Source organism: Tupaia chinensis, unplaced genomic scaffold, assembly GCF_000334495.1.
Source record: "Tupaia chinensis unplaced genomic scaffold, TupChi_1.0 Scaffold000076_1, whole genome shotgun sequence".
NCBI lineage: Eukaryota > Metazoa > Chordata > Mammalia > Scandentia > Tupaiidae > Tupaia > Tupaia belangeri.
This window is the reverse complement of record NW_006159536.1, coordinates 586,605-605,979: the sequence shown is the minus strand read 5'-3', so window position 1 is coordinate 605,979 and position 19,375 is coordinate 586,605. Positions and strand designations below refer to the sequence as shown.

The 19,375-nt window shown below is 40.9% G+C and overlaps 1 protein-coding gene across 3 annotated transcripts in view; it reads left to right on the top strand.

Annotated features, from left to right (window-relative positions):
- The first annotated feature begins 6 nt into the window (after positions 1 to 6).
- The window catches only part of CCNYL1 (cyclin Y like 1), a 44,895-nt gene continuing 25,526 nt past the window's right edge, over positions 7 to 19,375 (top strand). For all 3 annotated transcript variants that reach the window (XM_014584311.2, XM_006142439.2, XM_006142438.2), the window contains exons 1-3: positions 7 to 234; positions 15,604 to 15,678; positions 17,576 to 17,610. In XM_014584311.2, coding sequence (XP_014439797.1) covers positions 9 to 234; positions 15,604 to 15,678; positions 17,576 to 17,610 — 336 coding nt within the window. In that variant the 5' untranslated portion in view covers positions 7 to 8. The remainder of the gene's footprint in view (positions 235 to 15,603; positions 15,679 to 17,575; positions 17,611 to 19,375) is intronic.

The window sequence follows — 19,375 nt, the reverse complement described above, 5'->3', positions numbered from 1 at the left end:
GCCACCCCATGGGGAACACGCTGACCTGTTGCGTGTCCCCCAATGCCAGCCCCAAGCTGGGCCGGGCCACGGGGCCGGCGGAGCCGGACTACGAGTCTGAGATCTACAAGGCGGCGGCCGGGGACGCCGTGGCCGTAGCGCCGGCACCCGCTGCCGTGGAGCCCGCGGAGTTGGATTTCGGAGCGGGCGAGGGCCACCACCTGCAGCACATCAGCGACAGGGAGATGCCTGAAGGTAAGAGGCGGCGGGCGCGGTCCGCCCTCGGGCGCACCTCTGGCCTCCGCCGCCCCCAGGGTCCCTCGGGAGGCACTGGCCGCCTCGGGCTCCTTCCTGCCAAGCTGGGCGCCAGGAACCCAGGCTGCTTCTACCTCGCTCCCCACCCTGTTCCTTGCCCCCGCCTCGTCCGGCCAGTTTCTTGCCCTCCTCCTTAGCTTAACGCCAATTTCTTGCTCCCTCTGCCCTCTCCCCTGTGCCAGACTGGGATCCTCAAGTCCACGGTCCTTCCTGTTAGGTCTGTTCTTCGTCCCGCAGGACTTTATCAGTACTTCTTTGTATATTCTCTCCTCTCAATAAAAACGTAAATACCCAACTTCAGAGTATCCATCCTGCCTCCCTGTCTTTCCTATCCAGATGGTACCTAAGTGAAGGAGCCAGGTAAGGGCCCGATTGTTTCCTCCCTTCTACCCGTGAAGGTAGGCGAAACCCGGGACGACTGAGACCCAAAGGTTTGAGGAGTTCTTAAACTCAAAATAGAAGTTGCCATAGGAGTCTATCTGGTATTCCTACGTAGGCTGTTTTAAGTCGTCTCAGTAGGAACTGCTTTATTTTTTTCCAACTATAATTTAAACGTAGAAGCAAAGAAAATTGGGGGTTGAGGGAGGGCTGCCTAAAATAACTGTGAAAGGTATGAAATGTTACTGTCAGGCTGCAAGAAAGCTGTGTTGGCCCTACGAATTTACCTACAGAGTTCTGATTGTTTTCAATTTCTCTCTTTGACACGCATGCATCTCCAGCTCCTCTTGGGTGGCTTACCAGACTTGATTTACCTTGCAAGATGTAAGGAGAGATGAGGCTGGTTCCTGAGAGTGGTGGTCAGAACTTTCTCAAGAGAGAAAACATGAATTTAGACTTTAATTTGTAATGTGTAGGTTTGGGAGTTCAGTGGCAGACCCTGCCTGCCCAAGAGTCCTTGTTGCCATGGCTCCCCTTTTTCCTTCTGCAGATGGAATCCTGTTTACCTCTAAGAATGTTGAGGTAAAAGTTCTTCAGGTTCTAAACCGCTGTTTGGCAGAGGGAGTGATAAGGGAGGACATGTTTCATTTTTTCCCCTCTAGAATTTTGGAAAGGGACAAATCTAGGTAAAAGGAATTCTGGGTAACAAGATGGTTTTTTCAGTGAAGACTAAGTCCTTTGAATTAGAAAATAGAAAACATTGTAAAGGTGTAAAGTGGGGTCGACCCATTTGTTTCATTAAATACCAGAGATTATTTCATTACTATGGAGGAAATATCTTACGGGTTGTCTTCCATTTCAACTTCAGTTGGGGTCTTAATTTCTCTAAAACTTCGACTAGGTTAACATCATCATGGTTGTATGACTGGGAAGAACTCAGTTTTCAGAATCTTCAAAAATTGTGCATTGATCATACCTTAAAGCACAGAGCATGTAAATGCTTCTGCTCTGTGTGGTGGTTTAATGTAAACCTTGGAGTGATTTTTACAGAACAGTATGTGAGGATGGTGCTGGGGAAGAACCCCCAAATAGGATCTTTATGTGATCCTTTAGGATTTATATCACATTTTCATCTGCATCTCCTTTGGCCCTTTTAAAGACAAATACGATCTGTGTGTATTCTCTGTAATACTGATGAAGAAACAAAGACTTGGAGACCTGAAGTGAGTATCAGACTGGTACTGAACAGAAAAACTAAGTTTTTCTTAACTCAAACTTAACACAGAGGTGGTAAATCCAGTTCTTAAAAAAAAAAGTCTTTAGAGTGCATCCTATAGTTTACCCATAATGGTAGACCTATCTTTTAGAACTTAATCTGGTCTTGGGACCAGCAGATGGTGTAATAGATACACCTCTGGACTCCTGCATTGTGGACTATAGTTCGAGTCCTGGATCCAGTGGTTTAAAAAAGCTCATGCTGGGCGCATGTATGTGTGTGTGTCCCCAAGACCCCAAGAGGAGAATGGAGGAGAAGGGATTGCAGCGTGGCCATCCCCGCCCTATAGCAAAAATCTCAAAAAGACCAGCAGATGGTGTAATAGATACACCTCTGGACTCCTGCATTGTGGACTATAGTTCGAGTCCTGGATCCTGGTTTAAAAAAGCTCATGCTGGGCGCATGTATGTGTGTGTGTCCCCAAGACCCCAAGAGGAGAATGGAGGAGAAGGGATTGCAGCGTGGCCATCCCCGCCCTATAGCAAAAATCTCAAAAAAGAAAAACTTATCTGGTCTTGATAAGTTACATTCAAAGTTTATTTTACACAACTCAAAAGCAACATTTACCTGCATTGTGTGTCTGTACATTGATTGCAACTGGTAAGAATAAAGGTAGGGTGTGTAGTGATTTACACTTACCAGTTAAGTACATGAGTAGATACATTTTAGAGTTTGTTTTGGTAACTCATTTGAAGCCAAGAAAGTCCTGGATAGAGGAGCTTTAGGAGAAGATGGCAAGAAGGCAGGTAAGGTAGCAAGCATTATGGGTAGGACTAAGGTAATCATAAAAGTTGAAAAAATAGTTTGTGAATGCAGAATTTACTGTATTTTGTTTATTAACATGACAGTTAAATATTAATTTCAGTTTGTCTTAAAGTTTTTGGGGGGCATTGCATAAAGTAATAAGAGAAACCTCAGTTTCAGAAGTAATGTGTTACTTTTTCCAAGTTTCCATAGAAACAAGGTCAGAACACCAAATATAAAGTATAGATACATTGAAAGTTTGCTTTTAATATCATTTCAGACAATTTTATGTCAGTTTCCCTGGAAACGGAGAAATACATACTTAGATATAAAACATTTTAACTTTTCTACAATGAAGTTGGCCACTTACACAAAATCATATAAACAGTGCTTTGCTTTGTTCTTATTTTCTGAAACATTTTAGATGAAAATGATTTCTTTTTTTTTTTTTTGAGAGATTTTCACTGTAGGGCGTGTGCGCTCGCCAGACAGACAGAGAGACAGAAAGCGAGAAATCACCCCCCAGGGGGGATGGTCACGCCGCAATCCCTTCTCCTCCATTCTCCTCTCGGGATCTTGGGCACGTACGCACATGCGCCTGGCGTGAGTTTTAAGCCACCGGGTCCAGGACACGAACCACGGTCGACTACGTGGGAGTCCAGCGACATAGCCATTACGCTAACTGCTGGTTCCCTGAAAATGATTTCTTCAAGCCACTTTAAGAGGTATTCCATGCCAGGTTGTGGCATTGGTTAAGGATGCTGGACCCACATGGCCAATTGTGAGGTTCAAGTCTTGGGTAAAGAATTGACCAGGAAGGAGGGCTGTTTTGCGTGTAGTGGTGAAGGATGTGCAAGCAAATCCTGAAAGGAAAACGGAAGAAGGATTAGGGCACGGCCAACCCCTCTGTGGGGTGCTTTCTGACTTTACTTCTCTCTCTCTTTCCAGAGAGTGCATGTGCCCTATAGCAAATGATCAAAAACCAAACCAAAACAGAAATTTCTAAGAACCTAGTGTAGATTCAAATATGTTTCCAGGTGCCTTGCTTTTTACCAATATAGCCAATGTAAGTTACAACAATGTTGGTAACACAAAATCAGATACTAATATTTTAATGTTCAATTTTATGATCACTCAACTTTTTGTATAGGCTTTTATGTTCTAGCAGCTTTGCTGCTTCACTGACTACAGGTGAAGTGGATCTCAAGTGATCCCATCATCCCCCTCCCCCTGAGGAGTGAGGGTAGGTAAGGAATTGGGAGTATAGTGTGGAAAAATCTCTTGAGCAGACAGCTTGTTCCTCTTTCCAATAGCTTTTACCTTTTTTTAGCCTTCCTTTTTTTTTTTTGGCCATGACATGTTTGTACTTGCTGGAGAGATGGGGAAAGAGAGGAGAAGAGAGACAGAGAGAAGGTAAGAAATCACCCCCCCACCTCCCCACCCCGGAGCATGGCCATGTTGCAATCTCTTCTCCTTCATTCTTCTCTCAGGCTTTTGGACACATGCATGTGTGCCTGTGTGATTCTCACGTCTCCAGGTCTGGGGCTCTGCAGTTGACCGTGTGCGAGCCCAGCGCCCCAACTTCTGTGCCACCTGTTGGCCCCTCCAACAGCTATTTTAAACCCCCTCATTTTTCTTTTTAAATAGGGCATGAGCTTGCCAGAGAGAAAGAGAAAGTGAGAGAGAGTTCTTGACAACTAGAAAGTGCTTCAGGATGTCTTTCCATGGTAGTGTACACTGTCCTCTGCCTTTTAAGAACTACTAAATGTACCGTTGAATGGTTGGAGCATCATTTATTTACCTGCCCTTTATGACTGAACATCTTTTATGGTAAAATCATATACAGTCTTGTAATATGTGATTCTGAGAACACAGGAAAATTTTTATCTCCTGACAGAATTCAGATGGAGAGCTGGTCCTGTAGCATAACTGTTAAGCACTATGCATAGAGAGTGAGATCCCACATGACTGACCACAGTTCAAATCCTGGCTTCAGTGACTTGAAAAACATGCTGGATACATGCATGTGCATGTCCAAAATCCTAATGAAGATGGAGAAATGGAGGGGAAAGGCTTGTGGCATGACTACATCCCATTGGGGAGGGGGACTTTCTCTGACTTTACCTGATGAGTATGCACTTCTTGTGGCTATTCAAAAAAAAGAATTCAGATGGTATATTTTTCTTGGGACTTAAGTCCATAGGGTGAGTCATTTTGTAGCTAAGGTATTTTTGCATAACATTTTCTTATGTAAAATTGAAGTTACCATTGACTTCTCACTGGACACTAGAATTCTTAGTTTAGGAGTATTGGTTGTCAACATGTGTCTAATTCTGAATGCTTCTAGAGATCTGAAAATAATGCTGTGCTGGGATAACACATCCAAAGATAGTGTTAGAAGAAATTATAACAGATGTGGAAAACTGAGAGAACCTTCACTAGTTTCGGGTACACTGAAACATGGTTATTGAGCACCTTTGGGTGTCAGGGCAGTGTTGTGGATGCAGGGCAGCAGACAGTGGTATTGAGACAGAGTCCCATCCTCACTGTAACTAACCCTTACATTCTAGAAGAGCATAGGAGCGGACAGCACAGGAGTAATGAAGATTGTCAGGTAGCAGTGAGATGCTGGGAGAACATAAAACGGGGTAATGAATCCACCGGGGAGGAGGACAGTTTTGCGTGCAGTGGTGAAGGATGTGTGAGCAAATCCTGAAAGGAAAACGGAAGAAGGATTAGGACACGGCCAACCCCTCTGTGGGGTGCTTTCTGACTTTACTTCTCTCTCTCTTTCCAGAGAGTGCATGTGCCCTATAGCAAATGATCAAAAACCAAACCAAAACAGAAATTTCTAAGAACCTAGTGTAGATTCAAATATGTTTCCAGGTGCCTTGCTTTTTACCAATATAGCCAATGTAAGTTACAACAATGTTGGTAACACAAAATCATTGGAGTCCTCAGGTGGGAGCACACTTGGCTCTGACAGAGGATACAAGGTACAGCAAAAGAAAGGGCTGCCATAAGGATATGTTGAGTGAAGACCTGTGTACCTAAAGGGCCTTCATTAAAAATAGGGACTTCAGTTGTAATGGGAAACCATTGGAGCATTATAGGCAGGAGAATACTTTTAATTCTTAATTAAAAAAAAAATAAAAGATCAGACTAGCCACTGTATGAGGAAACAGTGAGAGTATCTCATGATGGAAGCAAAGGGGGAAGCAGGGAGACCAGCTGCTGGTGCAGTACTTCAGGTGAGAGCCAACAGTGAGCCAAAAAATAATATTTATAAGGGTCTAAAATAGGCTGACTTGAAGAAACTAAGTCTAAAAGTAGGTAGCAAGGATAGGAATAGATAAGTCACAGAAAAGGAAATGCAGATGGTCCTGAAACATATTTTCACACATGAGAAAGGCAAATGAAAACTACTGCAGTTCTCTCCTATTGGGAGAAAATCCAAAAACCTGACAGTACATCGAGGCTGCGAACAAAGTTACATTTATACATTGCTGGTGGAAGTGCAAAATGGTTCCACTCTATGAAGGGAAATTTGGCACAATGTCACAACATTGCAAATGCATTTAATCTAACAATTTAACCTCGAGGGATTTATCCTGTCATATACCCCCAAATGCAAAATAACAGACGCAAAGCTTTCGTGGCATTATCAATATTTTCAGCAGTAGTGTGTTGCATATAACTCAGATGACCAGTAAGGGGCCGGTAACACAAACTGGGCACATCCAGAGAGTAGAGAACTGTGGATTTGTAAAAAAGAATGAGGAAATAAACCTCTTAATGCTGTAGAGGTATTTCCGTGGCCAGTTACATGAAATAGCCAAGGGAGGTCGGCAGAAGGAGCATGCTACACAATGCTTGACACCACATGAGAAGGCTCTGGGTTCCCATTTTCAGGTTTACGTCCATCTGCCTCAGTACACTGGGTGTGCTGGTGGGTATGCTTGCGACCCTAGCTGGCAGCAGGGGTGGGTGAGGATTGTGGTGTGAAGACCCCATTAGAAATCTCTCTCTGCATTTGTCTGTCTCTTAGAAAATAAACATTAAAAAGAATATACAGTAACTTATTACATGAAAGCAGGGGAAAGAATATGAGAGGATCTTCAAAAAGTTTATGAAAAATATGTTTTATGAAAAAAGCATTTCAGTATTTTTGCAGTTAAGTGTGTACCTAAGATCCTGAAATGAGACTGGAAGAGAAGGGATTGTGACATGGGCATCCTCTGGTGGAGGGCGATTTTTCACTTTCCCTCTCTCTGTCTCCAGTGAGCGCATGTATCCTGTGGCAAAAACCTAAAAATAAATAAATAAATAAAAAATAAAAACAACAGGAGGACTTCTTGATGATTGTCTGATTCTTCTTTCCTTTAGTGGGTCACCAAAGCACACATTTTCCCAAGATGTTATTTTGATGTGGGTTTTCTAACACAGTGTTGTTACATGTTCAAGTTTTGCTTTTGAGTTAATTTATGAAAGGTTTGTAATTTATTGTATGTTGTGTAGTAGATGGGTTTCTTTTTCATTTTGTTTGATCCTTACAGTGTTTCGAGTTAGGTAGAATAGTATTTACGCCTCTTTTTCATCTGAGAAGACCACCTGTGATATTTTCCAAGGATTTAAAGGGTAAGAGTTGTTAGATCAGGGATGTAAATTCCAGACACATGGCACGTGGAGTAGAATTTATAGGGTGACTCATTTTGGGCTTCTTTGGATATTACTTTCACTTTTTAAAAAGTGTATTAATGGGGTACCAGCAGGTGGCATGGTGGTTGAGACGCTGGACACTCCCACATGGCCAACCAGTTCTCCCGGACCTGGTGGCTTGCTTTCTCACTTTCTCTCTCTCTCCAGTCAAATTAAAATAAATAAATAAAAGCCAATAAAATATTTTTAAATGTATATTAATGTGAACTTTAAAGTTAAAACAGTAACATTGGATAATGTGAAATGAAATAGAGGTAACTTATGATTCAGAAAATTTTTTTTTTTTTGAGAGGTTTTTGCCGTAGGGTGCGTGCGCTTGCCAGACAGACAGACAGAGACATAGAGACAGAAAGCGAGAAATCACCCCCCAGGGGGGATGGTCACGCCGCAATCCCTTCTCCTCCATTCTCCTCTCGGGATCTTGGGCACGCACGCACATGCGCCCGGCGTGAGTTCTAAGTCACTGGGTCTGGGACACAAAGCACGGTCGACTTCGTGGGAATCCAGCAACATAGCCATTACGCTAACTGCTGGTCCCCCAGAAATGTTTTTAAAAGTCTAAGAAATGAGTCTAGCTGTGGTAGCACAGGTGGTAGGGTGCTACTGCAGAAAAGTGGAGCCATTCAGGAAGACCTGGGGTTCAGATCCCTGGTCGACTGAATGTGCCAGGCTTGTGACCCTGGCTGGCGGGAAGGCTGGGAGGGGTTGGAGGGCATGTGGCATGATGAGACTTTGTTGGGTGTGTGAGTGTGTCTCTCAAGAAACCAGCTGTTAAAAAAAAAAATCAAGTGCTACTAAAAAATATAAAAAGGTAGAAAGTTGTGCAGCAGTAAATGAAGTGTCAGGTCTCAGTCATGGTCACTGAAACAGATCGAGGATTAACAAAGCTAAGGCAGGGCTGAGAATGAGATGTAAGCAGGTACAGAAGTGGTTTGGAAGCCAGCCTTGGGAGGATCGTCAGAAGCTAGGAAGGAAAGAAGGGGGCAGGGGTGAGACTAGGGAGGGGCACCCAGAGCTGTGCTGTGTGCCTTCTGTCGGGAGGCCAGCTCAAGGCTGTTGGGTAGGATGGGACTGCACGCAGTTAAAACCCTTGGACTTCACTTGTGACACTTGTGTTGTGGGCTGTAAGACAAGTGCAGTGTGCAGCATAGGGATGATAAAGCAGATCAGCAAATGTGATAAACCTGTAAATAATCAGATGTCCAGCAGTTGGCACCCAAACTGCTGATACCTATTTAACCAGGATGTATTGAAATCAGTATGTTGAAAATTACCTCTTTCTGAAACATGCTGCTTCTGTCATGACTTATTTTTTTAAAAAAACTTTATTTTTTAAAGAATTATTTATTTTGGGACCAGCAGTTGGCGTAATGGCTATGTCGCTGAACTCCCACGTAGTCGACCGTGGCTCGTGTCCCGGACCCGGTGACTTAAAAGCCACGCCGGGCGCGTGTGCGTGCGTGCCCAAGATCCTGAGAGGAGAATGGAGGAGAAGGGATTGCGGCATGGCCATCCCCCCGGGGGGTGATTTCTCGCTTTCTTTCTCTATGTCTCTGTCTGTCTGGCGAGTGCACGCACCCTATAGCAAAAACCTCTACAAAAAAAAAAAGAATTATTTATTTTATCTATTTATTATTATTTAATTTGACCAGAGAGAGAGAGAAGGAGGGAAAGTGAGAAAGCCAGCCACCAGGTCCAGGACTCGAATCATGGTCAGCCATCTGGGAGTCCAGCATCTTAACCACCATGCCACCCACTGGCCCCTTCTGTCATAATTTCATAGTGATTGTTCTCTTTAATAATTTTATGAGGAAAATAATTTCTTAACAGTTTATGATCATGTGATTTTTTAAAAAACTTTGAGCCTTTAGTAATGCATTTTGTTTATCCCGAGTTTGCGTGTATTTTTGCGTTTTTTAACGTTTGTGCAGTTCTGACTCTCATAACTCATAGATTAGAAGAAAAGCACAGTATTTAATGTCAGTGGTGGTTTACAAATTTCCTCCACTGAGGGATGTTTATATTAAGACTTGAGTTTAAATTTTTCTAAGTCATGTTTTTTCTGTATCAGCCTATCATGCTGTCAAATTAAACTGCAATTTAAATCTATAATACAAAAGTGTTGAGTCTTAAAATACAATTTTAAATGTAACCCCTAATCATGAGATCAAGACTATTTCTCCCAGTTTAAAGCAGTGTTAGAGTTTTCACATAGTATAGGATGCATGGCAATTGGTGCGTTTTTATTTTCCTGACATCTCTAAATTTCTATGGCGTATGCAAGCATGTGTGCACATTTGCAAGGCCTAATGCCTTGCTTAAAATATAATCTCTGCCAGTCTTACCTTTTTGATAATGCAAGTAGAGTAGTATGATTTCTCAGTTTCCTTAGGTTCTTTGGGAAATGGGTTAGTGTAGATTCCTGAAAATGTGTGTGTGTACGAGTTTACTGACTAATGTACATTCTGTAAAGTAGCAGTGTGTGGCATTTGCTATTAGCAGAGAGTACAAGTTATATAGAAAATTGTGGTAGGCTATAGACAAAAAATTGATATTTTCTGAAAACCTCATGCAAGTTGACAGCATTAATGCCCTGGTGGATACAATACATACAGCACATACCAATGAAGTGAAACTCACCAAAGTGGAAATACCACTATTAACTATGGAAAAATGGTCAAGCCGTGTAATCAAATAAGTGCAAATTAGAGGCACAGTGATGTTTATCATTCACAGCAGTAGGAATTTTTTTAAAGTATCCAAAATTGGAGTAGTAGCTAAGGCTGATCTAATTGGTGGCATTAGAACAAATGTGCCCTTCTTTTATTTTTATTTATTTAGGTTTTTGCCATAGGGCATATGTGCTCACCAGAGAGAGAGAGAGAGAAAGAGAGAGAGAGAATAAAATCACCCCCATGCTGCAGTCCCGTGGCATTATAACAAATGTGCCCTTTTATTTTTATTTATTTAGGTTTTTGCCATAGGGCATATGTGCTCACCAGAGAGAGAGAGAGAGAAAGAGAGAGAGAGAATAAAATCACCCCCATGCTGCAGTCCCTTCTCTCCTTCTCTATTCTACTCTCAGGATTTTGGGCATGCACACACACATGCCTGGTGTGAATTTCAAGTCCCCAAATCTGGGGCTTGAACCATGGTTGAACATGCGTTGAGTCCAATGCCTTCACCACCACACCACTTGCCGGCCCTGTGCCTGCCTGCCTACCTTTTCTTTCTCTCTCTCTCTTTTTTTTTTTTTAGAATTATTTATTTAATTTTATTATTTATTAGTAATACAATTATTCATTTTATTATTGTTACATTTTTAATTAGACCAGAGAGAGGAAAGGTGAGAAAACAAGTTGCCAGGTCCAGGACTTGAAAAATGGTCGGCCCTGTGGGAGTCTACTACCTTAACCACCACTACCCTATCTGCCAGCCCTTTACTTCTTTAACAGAACAACTTAGCTATAAAGCCAGCCATGAAAATGATTGTACCTTTAGTGGTCATCCCACTTTAAAAATCTTCCCAAAGAAGATTAAAAACTAAGTATTGAAAACATTTGTTATAGAGTATGCTCGCTTGAGGGTGTGTGTGTGTGTGTGAGAGAGAGAGAGAGAGAGAGAGAAATCACTCCGCAGGGGGGCATGGCCATGCCCTAATTCCTTCTCACTCCATTCTCTCTTCTTGGAATTTTGAGCATGCATGCATATGTACTCATGCCTGATGTGTTTTTCAAACTGCCAGGTCCAGGACTTGAACCGTGCATTGGCCATGTGGGATTCAACTATTTTAATCACCACACCTCTGGCCAGTCCCCAGAAAAGTATTTTAAAATATTGTATATGTAATGATTTTTCTCATTATAAAAAAAACTTCCTAAGTGCCTACTAAATCCCCAACAATTGGTGGTTGGCTAAAGTATAGAAATAACACTTGACAGGCCATTGTGTGTCCATTAAACAGTAAATGTACAGCAGTGGGATGGAGACTGTAACAAAATAGCATTTAAGTTGTATACTTATTAGAGCTATATTTTAAACATGCATAAGAATAGTTTTGTAAAGCAATGCTTTTGAATTTATAGTTATGTGAGCATTATTTTGGCTTTTGTAAATTTCTGTTCATTGTATTTGTTAAAATAAGTAACGTTGGAGCCAATAGGTGGTATGATCATTAAGCCCCTGGATTCCCACATGGCCAACCACAGTTCAAGCTCCAGACATGGCACCTTGAGAATCATGCTGGGCATGTCTGTGTGTATGCATGCATGTCCAAAATCCTGAGAGGAGAATGGAGGACAAGTGATTGTAGCGTGGCCATCCGTCCTCTTTGGAGGATGATTTCTTAGCACTCTCTCTGGTGAGGGCACACACCCTTTGCCAAAAAGAAAAGAGGAAAAGAAAAGAAACTTTCACCTATCCATGCCTTTAGTGTGATCATCTGTACCACTGATTAATCAGGTCTCTTACATTTCCAAGTTGAAGAAAATCCATTTCAAGAGAGTTAAAAATCAAAAAAGGGTTGGATCCTACAGCTGACTGTACAGTTCAAGTGTTGGACCCGACAGCTTGAAAATCATGTTGTGTGTATATGTGTATGTGTGTGCACGCTTTTGCCCAAAATCCCAAGTGGGGAATGGAGGAGAAGGGACTGCAGCCTGGTCATCTCCCCTAAGGGTGTGATTTCTAACTTTACCTCTATTTCTGTTTCTTTCCAGCAAGAGCATGTGCCCTATGGCAAAAACTAAAAAATATAATAATAGTGATAATAATAAATGTTTAGTTTGTATAACCAGAGAGTTCAGAGTCAGTTAGCTACTGCTCAACCCAGGAATTAAATGATCTTTTGAGAACTAATCTCAGTTCTACCCTCCTCTGCTCTCTTCTGAAATGGCTTCCCAATCCTCACACTGGCAAAGGGAGCCACTGCTCCTGACTGGCAGCTCCTGACTAGCTCACGGCCTAGAGTTACAGCTCTGCCTTTTCCTCTCTTCTGTGGGAAGTCCCAGAGCAGCTCTAGGACGTGCCCACCCCAAAGCCCTGGTGTAGGGCAGTGCCAGTTATCACTTAGGCTAATTTTGCCCTTTTTTTTTTTTCATGTTATTATTTCTTCCATCCTAGAATTTTTTTTGGTTTTGCTACAGAGCAAATATGCGAGAGAGAGAGAGAAAGAGAGAAGGTGAGAAATCATCCCCCAGGAGGGATGGCCATTCCACACTCCTTCTGCTCCAGTCTCCTCTTGGGATTTTGGGCACTCAGGCACATGCTCCTGGTGTGATTTTCAAGGCATCTCATCTGGGACTCGAACTGCATAATTGGCCATGTGTGCTTCAGCCACCTTGACCTCCATGATACCTGCCGACCCTGTTCCAGACTTTTTTATTTCTGTGTGTAGATACATAACAGCACATCTTGGCTTTTAGGGGTTTTGTGTGTATCTTTAAAGACTGTTCCTCTTTGATTCTGAAGCTTTTTTATTTTTACATACATTGGAAATTTTTTTATTAAATGTTACCATGACAATAGCTACTGGTACATAATATGGCTGCTGCTACAGACTTTTCTGCTTATTTTTTGGTTCACATGGTAGTATGTTTGCTTTTTTTTTGGTAAGAAGCTGTCATGAGTCCTTTCAGAAACTTTAGGTTGAAGACAGCTGTGAATGTCTCTCCACTTGTCAGATTGTGCACGAATGGTTTTCCTAATAGCTGACGTCATCTTACTAGCTTTTTAAAGATGTGGCAAAAACATTTGAAAATAATTTTTATGTGGGTCTTTTACGTAGTTTTTTCCAAAAGCAATTTGATGAACTTCAGATCAATAAAGGACTTTTTATGGAGAACAGAGCAGTTTAGTATGTGTGTTTCCAGTGATTCAGCACTACCTTTAAAATAGATGATTCAGATGGCTATTAAACCTGAGATTCTAAAATTATGTTCATGCAAGATTCTAAACATATTAGAGGAAAAATGATTCTAGGTAGGTAAATTTCTGAAATACTGGGTTAGGTGATATTTACTGTTAGGTTAGACTGATCAGTTGTTAATGTATCAATGGGCATTTTGATTCTGGAAGAGCCAGAGATATTGCGTGTTAGGATTATAGTCACTGAATCCCCCCCCCCTTTTTTTTGGAGAGGTTTTTGCTACAGGGCACATGTGCTTCCCAGAGAGACAGAAAGCGAGAAATCACCCCCCGGGGCACAGGGATAGCCATACCACAATCTCTTCTCCATTCTCCTTTTGGGATCTTCGGCGTGCACACACATCCAGTGTGAATTTAAGCCACCAGGTTTGGGACTCGAACTGTGGTTGACTACATGGGAGTCGACATAGCCAATACGCCAACTGCTGGTACCCTGAATCCCTTTTTAAAAAGTAGAACTTTTATTAACATGTGGTTTGGGAGATACTGCCTGTAATCATTATTACTTTGACAGGATCTTGGCCTAGCTCCTTAAAAGATTGATTAGGACAAATGGTTTGAGGTGGACATTGCAGAGAAGTGTCATAAGTTTTCTTTTTCTTCCCCCGATTACAACTTTTATTTGACATATGATGACAAAGTTTATTTTAGGAAAACTCATGAGTCTACTTTATAGTCTTGCCTGAATACAAGATTATCTTCTCCTGCTGTACAGGCAGGACTACCTTGATATAGGTAGTGCCAAATATATTTAGGAGCAGTTCTGTGATCTGCTTAGAAAGGAACTCTTACTACTAAAAGTCCCCAATTAGTTATGCCATTGGAAGAAAGACATGAGAGTTCAGCTTTAGAAATTGACGGCAAGGGTCCAGCAGATTGCATAGTGGTTATGTCACTGGACTCCTTACATGGCTGACTGTGGTTTAAGTCCCAGAGCTAGTGGCTTGAAACTCACACCGGTCATGTGTGCATGCATGCCCAAGATCCTGGGAGGAGAATGGAGGAGAAGATTGCAGCTTGCCATCCTCCCTAGAGGGTGATTTCTCACTTTCCTTCTCGGTCCGTTTCTGTCTGTCTCTCTGGGTGCATGCACCGTAAGGCAAAAATCTCTTTTAAAAATTAAAAAAAAAGAAATTGAGGGACCAGCAGGTGACATGGTGGTTAAAGAGCTGGACACTCCCACATGGCCCACTATGGTTCAAGTCTTTCTCTGGTCAAATGAAAATAAATGAGTGAATAAATAAATAGAAATAAATAATTCTTTAAAAAAAAAGGAATTGAGGGCAAAAATTAAAAATCATTTTCTATCATGGAAGTATTTCTGAAGATTAGAACATCAAACATGCAGTTCTCTTTAATCTGCTGTGATGAATAGCCCCCAGATAAACCAGCGCTGACTACATGAGTTCACTTGTTGGAGTTAGAATTAGCCACTTGATTGTCTAAGGAACATCTGCCAAAACAACTCACTTTGTTTTTGCACATTTGATATATAAGAGGGCTTCACAGAGATAATGGAAATGCATATTGTGAAAAAACTGCATGGATTTCAAAATGTTTTTGCACTAAAATAAACTCTCACTTTAACTTTTTCCTGAACTTTTTGAAGTACCCCTGATATTGAGTTGGTATCTGATGGTGATTAACCACAGCATCACTTGCTGCTTGAGACTATTCCTGAAATGTGCTTGTAATTACTGCATAGAGGGGAGTGAGTCAGGGTGGGGAGGCATATACGTAATCAATCTAAAAGTTGCATCAGATTATTTAGGTGCACGTTAAAAAAAAAGTGTTAAGACTGGTTTCATTTTGTGTGTATAGAGAGATTCTGCATTTTTGCAGTTGCTCAGTATAATCTTTATATTTATTTTCTTCATATTCATTTGTAAAAACTTTTTCTAAAACATAGGCCTAACCATGATGGTGACCAAGGTCAAGGGTGCCACACTATACAGTGGCTGAGGCCACGTGTATGGCCTGCTTCCAGTTTCTGGCCCAACCTAATCTGCCAGACTTAGTGGCATGTGTCTGTGGTCCTAGCTGACTGGGAGGTAGGGCAAGAGGATCATGAGGTGTGGAGACAGTCACAAATGCCTCTGTTTTTCCCTGCCCTCTCCCATTCCCTTCTCCAGCTTCTCTCGCCTCAAAACAAAACCTTTTCCCAATTCCCAAGATCGTTAAAAGTACTTAAATTTGATGTGTAGCTATTTTTAAAACCATCTGTTTTTCTACTCAACTAAATGACCACATTTTCTTTTCTTCTCTAGACCTAGCTTTGGAATCAAACCCTTCTGACCATCCAAGAGCAAGCACAATTTTCCTGAGCAAATCTCAAACGGATGGTAAGACAGCATTTTTCGCCCACGGAAAAGATAGAAAACTGTTGTGTTTTATTATAGAAAGTATTAAGAACTTCCACATTGGTTTAAGTTTTCCAGCTTCTCATATTTTGTCTATATATTGTCTTATTTTAACATGTGACATACTTTCCTTTAGTTGTCATTGGTTTTGTGGGAACTTGAAGATTTTTTGTACATATTTTGCCACCTCTTTATCAACACAATTAATTGAATTGGATACATGATTTAGAAGTGCTCAAGGGTTTATACTTACTTCTCCATATTACTTTGTCCCTGTCCCCTTTCTTCAAAGAACACCTTTTAAAGATGAATGATAGTATTTAGACTGCATTTAGGTTTTTTTTGAAGAACAAACAACAAAAAAAATTGTGTGTGTGTGTGTGTGGATAGATAGATAGATAAATAGATAGTTAGATAGATTCAATCTGTGACTTTGGGCTCTTCTACAGTGCAATAGCCAAATTAGCCATATTAGCTTGTCTGGAAAGTCATGACATATTTTTCTATGTTTTTCTATGCAAAAATGCATAGAAAAAGCCATGACTCCCCAACAAACTCAATACACGCTACTCAGAACTTTTTCATCCTAACATCGTGAAAATCAGAGCAAACATGACCCAGGGTCTTTCCCCGAAGGTTAGCTTGAACTTGTGAAACTAGTGTACATTTCCCGCATCCTGCTCATTTGGGGATGTAAATCAACTGTAGGGTTTTCCTGCACACCTGCTTGTTTTTCTTAGTGTTGTTAGATCCTAGCTTATGAGATTAAAAAGCCATACACCAGGTTTTTCAGTTGATTACAACAGTAAGAAGTGAGGGTTCTATAATGATTGAAACAAAGCCACACAGTAAAAACAAGATTCTGACCTGCATTTTTACAGTGTGTGTGTACTTTGCCTGTCCTGAGCTGGTCATTTCTGGTTAGGATTGCAGTGTTTCTCAGTTTCTTCGGAAGCTGTGGGCTTCTCACGTGGAGTGTGTGTGAAGCAGTAAGAGTGAAGCTCTGCCATGCTCCTCCCTGGAGTGGTATGGAGCATGCACCTACTATGCGTGTCTAGCCTTGAGGGAGAAGGTAGTGTGGGAAGCAAAGTGTCACTCAAGACCCTCTTTGGAGCTGTTACTCTTCTGGCCTTTTTTGGGCAGAAAAATTTTGTGTGCTCTAGATATGTTCCATTAGGCTGGCATACTCATTTTAAAATTTAAACTTAAGAGAGGCCGGCAGGTGGTGTGGTGGTTGAGGTGCTAGATTCCCACATGACTGACTGCAGTTCAGGTCCTGGACCCAGTGGCCTAAAAATCACCGCAATAATACATAGATAATAAATAAATGTTTTAAAAAAAATGTTGTTACTTTACAATTGTGTGAAGATGACATATTTTTTTTCAGTAGCATATTTTATTAGATTACCAGTAAATGGGTCAGGATTCTGGTATATCTGGAGATGGGTGGCTGGCCAGTAACTGGTTCTTAGAACTGTCAGCTGTTAGAGCTTGCTAATTTTAGGAAGCTGCATGGACACGTAGACTGAGAAAACACAACTGGCTAGTGGTTCCGATGCACAACAGGTAAACATTTTCATTAGACACATCTCTCTCATTTTGCCCTTTTCTTTTGTACATGGAGATTCTTTCGTTTGTACCTAGGAGAATGTCTGTTAGATCAAAAAGTAAAACTAAGCTTTTAAGCTTTTAGATTCTTGTACTTTATGGGACTCATCTTGCCAGATGATGTGTATTATTGTGTCAGAAATTATTTTAATAATAGAATGGAATTCCATTTCAGTGGGTATATTGGTAATCCATCAGGTAATTAGCAACTACTTTTATTTTTCAATGGCATTTGTATCAGAAATGATCAGTTAATTTCTTTTATTCTTAGTGCGAGAAAAGAGGAAGAGCAACCATTTAAACCATGTAAGTAAACAGTTGAAAAGTTAAGAAATTAATAGTTTGAATTAAAAGTATGTCTGCTGTCATTTCTAAAAATATAATGGGACCTAGTGTTAGCAAGGATCTCTTATTGTGGATTTTCTAAATCTCTTCTCTTTTCCTGCTGTCAGATTTATTCAGGAAGATATTTTGTTTCATAGTGCTTATTTATTATTATTATTATTACTTCGTTTTTTTGCTGAGGTGCACTCACTGGAGAGAGACAGAGAGAAAAGAGGGAAAAATGAGAACTCACCCCACAGGGAGAATGGCCATGCCGCAGTGCCTTCTCCATTTTCCTCTGGGGTTTTGGGCGTGCATGCACACATGTGTGGTGTTTTTCAAGCCATGTGTTTGAGACTAAAACTGTGCAGCTGGCCATGTAAGATCCAGTGCCTTAACCACTACACCACCTGCTAGTCCATAGTGCTTATTTTTTTAAAGATTTTTTAAGGGTTTCTGACATTTAAGTTAAATCTTAACTTGGTTGTAGTTTAAAGATCTACCTTAATTTTTTTCCCCTAATTTTTAAAAATTGAAGTAACAAAATGATAACAGCCAAGTCAGTTTTTAGCATAGTCAGTTGATGTCCTGTCATTAGAAGGAAAGCCTAGTTTGCTCCCTCCACCATGACCTTACTTCCCTCTCTGTTTCTTTGACACCTTTCACATTTTTTATTAAATGAGTAATTGTTATTTACATTATTATGGCTCTGCCAATATTATTCACTATCAAGTCATAAATGTTTCTGAAATCCAAGCACTTCTACATGTCTCCTGAATAAGCCCCCTTTTCCTAGCCAACCTGAGCTCACACAGCCAGATGCAGTAAGTAGCCCTGACTGGTCTTCCTGTTTTCATAGTCTTCTTTTTGTTTGTGGATTGATTTCCTGACTGTATTCACTTGCCTATTTTTTAACAGCTATTTTTTCCCCCAAATGTTGTTCTATTTGTCACATGCCTATCAAAAATATTTTCATCTATTAAAACACATCTGTTCCATTTTTTTCTTGGAGACAGCCTTCCTTAGCCTTTTGTCATCTTAATCCAGTCTAGACTGGTGTTTCACCAGGCCTGCTCTGTGCCCGTTTTCCTGGGACATCTCTTCGGAGTAATGTGGGATCTCACATAACTGCTCTCTTGTGTTGGACCCCTTACATCCTAGGTTCTGTGTTTCTGTCTTGTTACACTCTTCCATTTTACTGGAGCACATTGTCTTGGGAGAAAGGCACAGGGACAAACATTTTTAAACTTCTAGCCTGTCTGAAAAGCTCACCTATTTAATAAAATGTAGAATTTTAGGTTGAAACTAAATTTCATAGTTCTGAAAGCATTGTTTTCTCATTTATAGTGTTTTTCTTAAATCTGTTGCTGTAGTATGACACATTATGAATAACCAGTTTTAGTCACTTTTCCCTCACTCCTTTTCTGGAAACTTTTAGTATCTTCTCTAGCCCAAGGATTCTAAAATTTTTTAGTTTTATAGTATGGTTTGGCATGGACCTTTTTGTTTTATTGGGGCTGTTGAGTCTCTAGATCATCTCATCTAGAGAACTGTCTTGAGTTTCTTTGCTATTTTCTGTTTCTTCTTTGTCATCGTCTTTTTATTGAAGGATGGGGATTATTCTTACTTAGCTATTAGGGTCTCTTGGACCAGTATTTCTGCACTGATCTCTAATTTCCTCCCCTCACCCCAGTTTTTGTCTTTTTGAGGGCTTTTTAAAAGGGTTATTATTTGCTCCTGAGTTTCT